The sequence below is a fragment of the Echeneis naucrates genome, chromosome 5 (genome assembly GCF_900963305.1).
Source record: "Echeneis naucrates chromosome 5, fEcheNa1.1, whole genome shotgun sequence".
Classification (NCBI taxonomy): domain Eukaryota; kingdom Metazoa; phylum Chordata; class Actinopteri; order Carangiformes; family Echeneidae; genus Echeneis; species Echeneis naucrates.
Window position 1 is genome coordinate 17,003,664 of NC_042515.1, and position 13,292 is coordinate 17,016,955.

General features: G+C 41.2%; 1 protein-coding gene across 4 annotated transcripts in view; it reads left to right on the forward strand.

The window, feature by feature from the left end:
* plxna1b (plexin A1b) overlaps positions 1 to 13,292 on the forward strand; it is a 169,585-nt gene that overhangs the window by 39,938 nt on the left and 116,355 nt on the right. For all 4 annotated transcript variants that reach the window (XM_029501143.1, XM_029501145.1, XM_029501144.1 and 1 more), the window contains exon 3: positions 7,223 to 7,405. In XM_029501143.1, coding sequence (XP_029357003.1) covers positions 7,223 to 7,405 — 183 coding nt within the window. The remainder of the gene's footprint in view (positions 1 to 7,222; positions 7,406 to 13,292) is intronic.

Below are 13,292 nucleotides of genomic sequence, written 5' to 3' on the forward strand. Positions count from 1 at the left end.
AAACCAGTTGAATCATTTCTAAGAAGAGTATGAGTTTATTTTAGTTCCCGCACAAACATTTCTAAGCATTCAAAGACTAAACCGGTGCTGGAAGAATGCAAGAAAGAAAGGGATAAAAGAGGACTTAGTGAGGCCATTCCTTGTCCTCATTGATACTGAGGCTCATATTTGACCTAAGTACCATTCAAAATGTCAAGTTGTTTTCACACAATCACCAGATGGATGGGAAGATTTTGAACTTTGTCGCAAACTAATTCATCAATCAATCAGCAAATCAATCATAGCAAAAAGAGTCGGTCATCTTTTCATGCATAAAGCAGCTGTTGTGTGGCCACTGGTGTGAAAGGTGAGAGTTGATGCTAAACCTGAAATCAATATTAAAATAATCACTCGTCTATCATGGTTATTTTGAGGATTTTAATATATATTTTAAACTAGCTCCTTAGTTAACAGTGCTCATAGCTGTGGTATTTTTGGACAAATTTAATGTGGAAGATGCAGCTCCCTCTGGATATCCAACTGATTGCCTTGATTTATTGTCATTGTGGATGAAGGTTTTGCATTTTTTGTTGTTTTTCTTTTTTTTTTTGTTCATATCAAAAGCTTATTCCTGAGAGCACGCACAGGTTATCAGCAATCGTGTGCAAATGTGTGTGTGTGTGTTTGGTCTGGTGAGGATAGCTGCTGAGAGAAACACAGTTACACGCTAAGAAGTAACCTATGGTGAGCTGCACACTGTAGACTGGTTACATCCGCCCGGCAGATGCTAATACAACTGAACCATTTACATATGGCTGATAAGAAAACACTATTACTGTGTCACTGAAGATCCTGTGTTCCTACTTAGAATTAATTTATGGTTTTATTCTAAGCTTTCTTAAGCTGTAATATTTATTTGGCAAGAAATTAGACTTGGCGAGACAAATGTAATAATAATTTTCCAAAAAAAAAAAAAAAAGTGACTGTGAAATGCCTGGCAGACATGTTGCAACAAATACTCTGCATTTCATGAGCCAACATGAGTTAGATTTTCATTGCATTGTTATCGAAAATACAAAGTGGAATTGACTTCAAGGCCAGTTCCTAACCTTATTGAAACTTTTATAAATATCACTTAATGAACATAATGTCACTTGTGGTCTTTGTAAAACTGAGTCCTATTTCTGTGGCCCTAATCAAAGGATATGCTGGCAAATGCGTTTAAGTAATTAGACCTGATTAATTGAGCCAGAGTAGATGAGTGGAGTTAATTGACAGTTTAAATGAGTTGAGCTAGGAGACACGGATTGGGCAGCTTGTCTTAAACATTATTGGTACTAATGAGTTGCATTTGGGCTGATATTTGATTTGAAATTAGGAGGTGATCGTTCTCATATGGGATAGTGTTTGAGTGTGTGTATGTGTGCTTGAGGGAGAGAGGGCTTTGGTGTGTGCGCATACAATATCACACCCGCTCTGAGCTCAAGAGTAGCTCTCATCCCATTATTAAGGAACAATAGAGAACCTTTTGGAAAAGACCCCATGCAGACTGCGTTTGAGCTGCTTAATTCTCCCTCTTTTTTCTGACCTTTCTCTATCATTCTCTCTCTCTCTCTCTCTCTCTCTCTCTCTCTCTGAGGAGTGTTTAGCTCAACAAATCCCCATCTCTAGCACCACTCTAATGATACTAATTGTCAGTGTAATTATGTATTGATCCGTAGTCTGTGTGGGTGGTGTGCTGCATACATCATTATCAGCAGCAATCAGAAAATGTGGGGCAGGGGCTGTGCTTGTGTTGCTCATGCTAATAGACTGTGGTTTTGTTTGCTTATAGTTTCCTTTAAATCACACATGCCTCCTGCTTTACAGTTATGAGCGGTACCACTGTTCAGAAACCTTTACCAATCATACATGTGGTTCTTCACCTTCATGCAACCACACAAAAATCATAACAACTCTCTTTTTGTGTAATAATGATTGCATTTTCCTCCTCTATCCTCCGTATGCTGTGTATCACTCCTTTGTCTCTCCCATTCAGCCAAATAGCACTCTAAACATGTGGTGATGGGTTTTGGAAGCAGCTCTCTGAAAAGATGCCAACTCCTTGAGGTTTCACTGTCTGACTCGAGTGACGTAAACATAGAAATTACTACTCTACAACCCATGAATATGGAATTGTTCCAGTCATCTCTCTTTGTAAATTATTGATCAGTGAGGATCAAATAACCTATTCTATAAAATAATTTGGACAACAATAATCTCCTTCCTTTTTTCACACAGAGAATGACACAAGTGTGCCAGAATGAGAATGACACAAGATGTTAATGAATCATGCTTTTCGTCACAGTTGAGGTCAGTGAGGAAACTAGTGGGATGTTTACATCTTGTTGAGCTGAATGAAGATGTTGTTTAAGAAATGTATGAGTTGGGCTATGTATGGCTTTGTGTTTTCATACTGTGACTTCAACTTCAGCAATTAAGGTGCTGGTTGGCGTAGAACAATGACTTAAATTTGATGTAAGGAATTAATCCGTAAATTGATAAGACAAATATAAGACTCACTGCCCTCTGATAAATTAAAAACAAACAACACAGCTTTGTGCCGAATGAATCAATGCAAAGCAAAATTACAACAAAATATGGAATCGCGTGTTAGTTGTCGGTTTCCAATGGTTGTGAGACCTTGTTATCAGTGCTACACTAAATTCTCAGCTTTCACAACTGGGATTTAGACATCAGTAATTCACTTTGGTCTGTATGAAGTCAGAGGGCTGTGTGTGTGCTCTATATCAGAGAAGGACTGAGAAGGACTCAGGACAGTGAGGATGACTGACTTTGATCAGGCTGATTCTCATACAGACTTTTGGGGTCTGTATGGGGTCAAAAATGGGGTCAAAAATGGAAACCATCACATACTAGCTTGCTCGAGCTTGCTCTTTCTAAATCAGCACAAGGATGCATGTGCAGGCCTGAGAGTGCGCACACACACACACACACACACACACACACACACACACACACACACACACACACACACACATAAACTCTGCTTGTATTTATTCATCTTGAAGAACTCCAGCAATGTCTGCATGAGTTTAAGGCCCACACTGTGATTTCTGGGTAATTTATGAGCTGCCCTCTCCCAGAATCCCTAGCTCTGTTTGGAACAGGGCACACTCTCTCTCACACACATGCAGTGACAAGGCACCTGCATTTGCCAACATAATCTTAGTGTGTGTTTGTGCACGTGTTTGAGTACTGTGAAAAATGTAATATCTGATGGAAAACAAGGAGGAAGGCTGCAGAGGATTATGTCCTATGGTTGATGTCTTATGTTTTTGGTTCTCTTTCCCATTGTCCACTTTCTTTCACATCACATGAACCTCATAAAAACAAGCCAGAATCGTCTGCATTGAAGCACATCACACGTTGTGGTTTAAGCACTAGGAAATGTGTGTTCCTGCTAATTTAATTTTTATCTGTTGGCTAAATGAGGAGAGAATTTTTATTATTATTATTATTATTATTTTTACTGTTATGCATGTACAAACACACTCAAACTCACTGAATTGCAGGCTTGTATTGAAACTATGCTGTCAGTATAAATACCAGCCACTTCCGACCCTACCTCTTCTGGCTGCACCACTCTTTTCCTGTTCTCCCATAACAACAGTTTGTTTTTTCCTGTACATGTCCTTGCAGGAACATTTGCATCTTGCTGAATGATTGACTTTTTTGTGTTTGCCATACATGTTTCCCTTTTACCATAAAAACCATAATAAACAATGTATTAAATCAAAAACACCCTGCATGTTTCCATACATAAGCCTATATTGCACACTGCTGTTAAACAAAATGGAGGCGATTGTTGACAAGCTCTACTGGAGGTCTGTGTAATGTGTGCTTACACTTATTTTACTGACATAATGTGTCAAAGAAATGGCATAGGGGAATGATTATTCCAACATTTCCCTTGGAGCAGGCCAGTCAGCACACATCTGCAATCAATCAGTGTTATTGTGGGTTGAGTTGTGTGCACATGTATGTTTAGTGCCCAATGAATGGCTATTTTTCATTATTTTGAAGTGTGAAGTGGCTGAAGCCACTCCGCCCATGGGAACAGCTGTGGCTGTTTTCCAGTGACACACATGGCCTTTAGCTGGTTCAAGAGACCACTCTGCAGGGTTTGTGCACGAGTGTGTGCCATGTGCATGCATCTTTGTGTGCAATCCTTATATAATGTATCAGCACTATCTGGGTCACATATTTCTCTGTGACCTTGAATATCAGCTGACAGCTTGTATGTGCAATGTGCGGTTCATCCTCAGTGTGTGTATTAACCCCTTGAAAACTGCTATTAAAGATTCAGTGGTTTTCAATATAGGTATCCAATAAAACTTTGCAGATGCGGATTTGGCATCGGCATCTTTTGCTATTTTATGATGCTGCAGGTGTGAGGGATAAATAAGAAAGTAATATTAGTAGATAAACCAATCATGAAACAATGAGCAGTTGTAATTTCCACATGCAGTAAATACACATACATAATCCAACTGTGCCTTTTTTTTTTTTTTATCTGAATGATGGATCAGATCTTCCGTGTAGGGGAAAAAAAAAAAAATCCTTAGCCCTTGTTAGAGTTTTCTACCTTACTACCCTAAAACCAAGACAGGCACAGACACACCTTTTTGGGAGGAGTTGTCTTGTGCCTGTGAACTGCAAATCCACAGATTCATTCAGTTTGCGCCACATGTGTCCGGTGAAAATCAACACAAGAAACCTCTTCTGCATTTGTGAAACCCTGCTGCCAAAGTCTACTGAAGGTTGTTGGCTTAACTCTTTCATGCCTGGATGATTTCCGGCTCTTTGAAAACACTGTAGAACGTTAAATACTGTCTCCAGCCAATAACCCTGCAGAGACCACAGAAGGGGATATTCTTTCCATACTGAATATCGTCTGTAATTATCATGGGAATCTTTTAATGTCTTAAATTGCAGAACCCACATCAGAGTGTAGCCTCCGTTCCAACCTCAAGGGAAACTCCTTTATTTCATGCTGATCTATGCTGTTTAAACCCTCCAGACCTGCAGAAATGCTATAGCACCTTTACCCTTCAGTGGCCCAGAGAGACCTATATAGGCAATTGTGTGTTTGTTAGTGTGTGTATTGCTAGTATTGTGCGTTAACCCTTATGGACTCTAGGGGCTACTGTATGCAGCAATTTCAACATTTAGTCTCTTCCATAGAAGATGGATTAACCCTTTTAGTTTGTGTCCCTCAGGCTCTGACATCATGGGATTGTTTGAGTGTTAGTGTGTGTGCGCGCATTTGTGCGTGTGTTGGTGAAGGGCCAGTGCTAATCCAGATTGATGGATTTCTTTCCAATCACTATATGGTTTAAAACTGTTGCCTCTAGTTGTTTGTCATATTAAGATGGGAATAGGAATTGTTCTGTTCCTTGTAGCTCTATCTGTGTGTATAAACAAAAACTGGAAGCTTTGACTGAATGTGTATGTGTGCGCACACACTTGTTACAAGTCTGTACATGTGTGGTTTTGTGTGTGTGTGTTTGTCAGTCGTCTTTTGCTCCGAGAGAAGAAATTGCCCCCCAGCCATTAGTGGTAACAAAAGAAAGTTGTTCAAGGTAATGTCTGTGTGTGTTCCTGTCTCTCACTTTCCTAAACACACACATGAACATACACACCAATACAGATTAAAACACTTATTATCTTTTACCATGTGGCATCACTATGCAGAGCGGGCATGCAGGAAGAAGCTTCTCTTAGGTCCAGCTGATAGACCTAAAACCCTCCTTGCACACACAGTTACACACACATACACAGCCCCGCTACACACTGTAGAGCATCATGTAAGTCCAAAAATGTGTGTTGGGGACATGAGGGAGAGAGATGGCGACAGATGGAGAGTTGCAGAGGAAGGATGGATGAAGAGGGTGATGTGGAGTGATTCAGCGTGGAGGGATGGATAGATACAGGTAGAAAGAGACAGGGAGGGGATATTGATGTTTGCTCAGTTACTGTAGCAGCTGGAGGGAATTGTAGAAAAAGAGTGAGAAAGTAGAAGAGGCCAAAATAACGGGCTATTGACGTGTTCTGAGCTGCAGGCAATTTAGGCAGATCAGGAAGGAGAGAGCGCGAAAGAGGGGATGTTATCTTTTCTCCTGTGTGGATCAATCAGATGATGTAGTGATAAGACTGTGGATTACACCGCCATTTACACACTCCCCAATTCTGTTTGTGTGTCTGTGTCCACAAACTCACACGTCTTTTGACTATGAATAGCACACACTGATGGCCATTCAGTTCCACACCTTAGCAGTCAGTCTGCAACCTCAAACCTGATCCACAAACACACACACGTACATCCCACTCATTTATTCTCTTTCAAAATCAGTATAGCCAAGGCAGCATGCAAATGTAAAATTTTTGATTAACCACGCACTCATCAAGCTGCTGGCTGCCACTTACATTAACTAAAAGTTTATCATTATTTGTGATTGATTGATAAATTATTTACTCTACAAAAAAAGAAAAATGTTGGAAAATGGTGGTAATACCATCATAATTTCTCAGTCATATTTAAGGTTTGTGTGACTTAAAAAGGCATGTCTGTGGTGACTGGTTAAGGCATCATGTGGGTCAGTGGATTGCCTGAGGCAATAAGCCCCTCGTGACACTGGAATGCATCAGATATTGTCACATGGTCACCATCATTAGCGCCATGTTGCACCATGACTGAATGCTTAACAATATGCTGTGAGTTTTGCATGGTGGGACTCTGTTTGGGAGAATAAAGGCTGTATTTGTGAATGGCCTATGTTTGAATAGCATTCTTAACAAGTTGGATAATCAAGTAAACCATTGAAGTCAGATGATGCACCTCAAGTCTTCAATACACTCCCACTAGGATATGAAAACAAGTGGCAAGTGACTTTTTGTCAGCTCTGTTGCTGCTTCTAAGATTTCTTTTTAGGGGATTACTTTTGAGGGCTACAAAATACAAGATTTATACTATATAAATTCCCCAAGTTAAAATATTAACTGTCGCATGTTGAAACAAAACTTGTATACCTTTCAAAAGACTCCAAAGACTCCTCTTCTGGAGAAAAACACTTTAACCCATCAGTTAAAAAGCATCTGTCAAAGCATACATTTTGAGTTTGTTATTAAATAATTAATTAATGAGTGGAATCTGATCATTGTTGTTTCTGCCTTTCTCCAGCCACTGCAGATAGATGATAACTTCTGTGGCCAGGACTTCAACCAGCCGCTGGGTGGTACCAGCACCATCGAGGGGACCCCGCTGTTCATTGACAAAGACGATGGGATGACCTCGGTGGCGGCATACGACTACCGTGGCAACACTGTGGCTTTTGTTGGCACACGCAATGGCAAGCTGAAGAAGGTAGGAAAATGTTTTTGTGCATATTTTCTTTTTCAGTCAATTGAGTCAATTTTTTTTTTTTTTTTTGGTTTGTTTTGTTTTTTCTGTTGATTTGGAGCCCTCCACTTTGGTACTTGTAGGTTCGAGGTCATAGGATTAAAAAAAACTCTTCTTGTGAGTTCTGTCTCCTTTAGACTATAAGGAGCATTTCAACCGATGATTGTTCTTACTGTCATGACTTTATAGGGAGCCTGCAGCTTTATAATCTTACAGTTATGCCAAAAACTTCCACGACACCTTTTCTGGAGATTAAATAAAGTCATGACAATTTTTCCTGAGTGGCAATCTCCAGCAGGATGTTCAAGTGGATTTTTAAAGACTGCTGGTTTATCAGGTAGTTTAAAGCTCTGTATGTGCCCTCATTGATTGTCATGTTAGTCACGTCAGACATTAAATGTTACTGCAGTGTCCCAACACCATGCACAGCCTTGTGTCTAATTTTAAAAGCTCGCCTTCAATCAATCAAACAGCTATGACTGGTGAATGGCTTTTCTGTTCTGGTCAGCTGTGCAGCAACTGACTAATTCAGATGGAGACGTGGTGCAGAGAGAAAGATAAAGTGATGACAGATGGTTGGTGTCTGATTTTGAGTTTAATTCGATGAAAGTTTTCTCTCATAAAGCAATTTAGGTTTTATTGTAAGTACTTAGTGCAGGATATTGGCTGTGTAAAATCTGAAAACTTCTTGAAGCCACGTTGACATGTTGTGCATTCATGAAACAGACCAATGTTTCTCAGTCGTTGATGCAGCTGAGATCTACATAACATTTGCCTCTGCTATTATATGTCAGGGTTGTAATTATGACATATCTTAAAAAGCATACATCTGTTCATCCAGTATCTTGGTTACCATGTTTCACACCTGTGCATGTGCGTGCCTGTGTGCGTGCACGTGTATGTGTCTCCATTCTACCTAGTCTGTGGAAGACCACATTCAGGATAAATAGTAACTCATTAGAATTCACACCGTTTCCCTCCGCACTGCTCAAGTCCTGTCATCCATTCAATATTATGAATGTATAATCAGTCTGTGTGTTTATGTGCTTTTAATGCATGTTTGTGCATGCACGCAGTGTTTGTCACTCACAGTACGCATAATAATGTGTGTGCTTGTGATGGCATGGATTTGTGCGCACTTGTGTACATGAGTTTATGAGAGAACAACAGACAATTCAGTATTGACTAAGATTCAGCACTATGCATTTGTCAAAGTGACACCCCTTCACTTAGCTTGGCAACAGTTCCTTTATTTATTGAGCTATTCTCACATGCATTTTCTCCTGTGCCGTTTTATTCTCTCCCAGGTGATGCTGTTCACACACATACCTCAACCAAAGAAATGCTACACTAGTTTGTGCTGGTATCCTGCTTTCGTGTGTGTCTGTGTCTGCGTCTGTGTGTGTGTGACAACAGAGCCAAAGAGCCTGCAGGTCTTTTGGCTGCTGAGTGCTGAGTGTTTCAGAAAACCCCATAACAACAAATATTCAATGCTGGAAAATGTTAAATTTGCATAGAAGGAACAATATCTCAAATCTGGCACACGTATTCCCAGTGCGTCCTGCCATTAAGAAAAACTCAATGAATATGTTGACTCTAAGAGAGAAAGAGAAAAAAGCAAAGTGATGAGGAGAGAGCTGAGTAAAAAAAATGGAAACAAGCAAATGAATCAGAAACGTGATAACAGATTCCTCCTCTGTGATTCGGCTGCCCTGTCGTTTTGGTGGGTCATTGCCCTGATATGTCATTTATGTGAGTTTGTCATAGTATAAGTTAAGTTAATGATTGAATAGTCGTCAGGGGTATGCTTTTAGTTTTGACAGCTCGGTGGGAGTGTTGGCACGATCGTGATGTAATGACGTGGCATGCTCCCTTCTTTACACTTTCCTCTGGAGAGCACTAGTGTTGAACGTTGTTTGTATAGTCATGCCTGAGGGTGTGGAAGGGAGAGAGGGGGAGAAACTGGGAGAATATTGGTAGGATGGATGAATGTGCTTCAAGGGGGCAGTTTTGCAGTGTGGATTTCTGTTGTATTTGAAGAGGGAAAAAAAGACAAATTATGACCACAATAAGTGCCACAGGGATCACTTCTTACAGTTACAGTACTGGAAGTTGTTTCAGCTTAAAGCAACATCATCTTACCTGAGATATTTATTTTTTATCTGATATGTGGCCAGACATGATGTGCTTTGATATTTTATGTATTATCAACACCCATAGTCTATTTTTAACCAACTATATTACTCAAGGCTGTCCAGAGCAACAAGATAGCATAAACAATGCGTTTAATGCACTAATGAAGTCCCTGCTCAGCTGGCCACACACGCAGGAGAAGCTTTTACTAATGAGTCCTGGTTTGATGGGACGTAGATAGGGGAGAGATACTGGGGGAGGAAGGAAGATAGATGGAAAGATGAAGCAGATAGAGAGAAAAGCAAGATGAGGTAGAGGAGAGAAGGAAGTGATGAAGAGAGGTGACATCCACCGGTGTGATTAACTAATTCCAGCGGTCATCTGGATACCGTTGGCGGTCAAGGACACCGCCATCGACCAGACATCCGCTGCACTTAATATTTAGGCTTAAAAGTGTCTATTCCCTTTGACAGTTTCATCATCTATGGCTGCTTGCTCAACTCATCCTTTGTCACCGTATGTCTCTGTTCAGCCATCCACACGCCAGTTTTGTATAGCGTACCATGTCACTCCCCTTATCCATTTCATATCTTCCTATCTAAAGAAAACCCATAAGAACACTATGTCTATGTGGGTAGTGAAGCAGTCAGCAGATGGACATTCAAGTGATTTGGCTGGTTCTCTTGGCCACTTCTGCACTTCAAGGCACTGTTGAGCACTGACAATGGAAGTGCACTCACCATGACACGCACACACGCTTACACGGACATTCACAATCTCAATAGGTGGTCTGAGGACATCAGACAAAAGAGAGCATCCAAGACGATAATTCAATACCTATTGTAAGTGCTTGTTTTTGACACTGCACACACATTTACACACGTGCGCAAGGCTATCTCAGCTGCAGCCTCCATTGGGGGCCGATTCAGGCCATCTGCTCTGCATATGTGGCCAGTGTGCCAGGTGGTAGGAGCCCCCAGTTCCCATTGTGTGCCCATTGTGGCCATGCCAGGCTCAGGTGGGTGTGGATGTGCTGCCCAGTGTCCATTCACCTCATCAATGAAACAAACTTCTGACAACAGTGTGTGGGCAGATATAATAGATCTTTACAAAATTCATGGTTGCTGCTTAAATGTCCTTGGAGAGGGCATTCGTCATGTCAAGGGCAGCAAAGTGCCTGATGCTTATTGTAAATATCCTCACTTGGTGTCCTTGAGTAAAAGCATGAACCACAGTCACTTCTCATCGTAGAAAATGAGAGTGAAGAAGAAAGCTAAAGCTCAAGTCCCAGATGGGATCCAAAAAGCTTCACACAATATCCAACATAATTTTTTTTTTTTTTTAATAAATAGATGCACTCAAGTGTGAGCTAGAATTCTTGGTCAGATTTGTAGAAAGCTAATCATCGTAATTTAAGACAATTGAAATTATCCAAAGAGTCCAACTTGGCCTGGGGATCAGATAAAGAGATTGCTGTTGAACAGGAATTATTTTCCCTTCTTTGAGTGAAGCCATTCAGCTACCTTGAAACAGCTCTGCTTAAAAATAAGTCCACCAAACCAGCAATTAACCCGTACTAAAATCTATTGCCATTGCATAAACCCATTGATCAGCTTAAAGAAAAATATTAATGGTCTGAACAGTTGATTTTAAAGGGGAAATTCATTTATATGATGGTGTAGTGGTTAGTGCTGTCGCCCCACAATAAGAAGGTTGTGGGTTTGGTTCTCAGCCTGGGTCCTTTCTGTGCAGAGTTTGCATGTTCTCCTGTGTCTGCGTGGGTTTCCTCCCATGAATGCGAGCGTGAGGTCGTTCGTCTTTGTGTGTTAGTCCTGTGATGGACTGGCAACCTGTCCAGGGTGTGCCCCACCCCTTGCCCGGAACGTTGGCTGGGATTGGCTCCAGCAGCCCTGCGAACGGAAGAGCGGTAGAAGATGGATGGATGAATGTTGTTTTATAGTAAAAAATTATAGTGGCCACAAGTCTTTCTAATGTTTAACAAGAATTGACATTCAGTCGTTTAATGTGTATAGTGCTGCATGGACTTATTGATGTATTTCTCCGGGACTCCTAATCTCACCATCAGGAGACTGTGTCTCAGCCTAACTGGCAGATGATTGTGATTCTAATGATGCATAATGCTGCCCTGTCAAGCTCCCATGTGTGGCTATGTGGGTGTGTTTGTATGTTTGGTTTGCATTCCACCTCCCAGCCTAAACAAACCTGGTTTGACCAGTGATCGCAGTTACTATGGAAAGATGAAGAAAGATTGTGTGTGAACTTTCTCTCATGCTCTGCATCTATGTTGTGCTCAAGAAGCTACTAACTAATAAAATCATATTCATAAAGTGTGTGTGTGTGTGTGTGTGTGTGTGTGTGTGTGTGTGTGTGTGTGTGTGTGTGTGTGTGTGTGTGTGTGTGTGTGTGTGTGTGTGTGTGTGTGTGTGTGTGTGTGTGTGTGTGTGTGTGTGTGTGTGTGATCATTCATCGTCAGCTGGGCCACGAGTTGTTTGGCCCGGGCAGCAGCACAGAGGCTGGCTTTGTGCGTACATTTGGTAACCCTCGGTCATTAGTTCACACAACTTCATGCAGCCACAGACACACGCAAACACACAGTGAGAGCAAGAGAACGTGACTGAGAAAGAGATTGGGGTAAATGGAGATGTAGAGGATGATGAAAGGGGTCAGATTTGGTACAGGGAAAAGAAGTTAAGACTGAGTTCTTAAAACAGATCATTTCCACTTAATTTAGATCTTTCCCAGAGCACCATCATTCATCCAGTATTAGCAGGATGTTCCCTAATTAATGGCAAAATATACTATTTTCTGCAGTTGTTTCCTCTCTGTCCTGACAGCTCATCTTTTTCTGATTACATACAGCAGAGTTAATCTATAATATCAGTGTGACAAGCCAAGTATATGCAATGTGTTTTTCTCAACTCACGCTCTTAGCGTGCAACCTAGCATGAAATTAATTGACTGGGCTATCTGGCCAGTTATCATCACAAGCTTTTCAGAGAGCCTTGTCTGATACTGCTGCTGGGGTTGTCCCACCCAGTGCTCAGGGCTGGACTACAGCTGGACTCAAGGTGACCATGTGTGTATCTGTGTGGGGAAACACTGCATATTTGACATTTTTCACAATGAGAACAACTCCGTATGCGTGTGCATGCATGCGTCCTACTGAAGCATGTGGATATCAATTATCTCTCGTCCTTGCCAGCCCGAGTCTTTCTCCCATCTGTTGGCATGTCCTCTTGTGCAGCAACACTCAATCTAACAAAGCACATGACATATCCCCATAGACGCACTCACACATGCATTTATGCACAAAGGCGCACTTCATTTCAGGTGGATGTCATTGCAGGATTTCACACATATAAGATGGACTTGTAACTTCAGGCTCAAGGTACTGCCAACTTGTTAGTGTGAAAACCCATATAGATCGTTAGATATTATAAGGTTAAACAATGTCTAAAAGGCATCCCTAACTGTCATTCTAACTAAACTAGCCACTATAACCCGTTATGAATTAGTAAAAAGAATCATCCATTGCGCCTTCATGTTGCCTCTCTGCTTTTGTTCTGTCTCATTTTCTGTTTCATCTGCTGCTCACATATTCTCTTTCCGCCGTGTCTTTCTGTCTCCGTCTGTGATCAAAGATCCCTCTCCCTGATAATGGTTGAGCGTTGTGTGTGTATTTGAGAGAGAGAAGTGA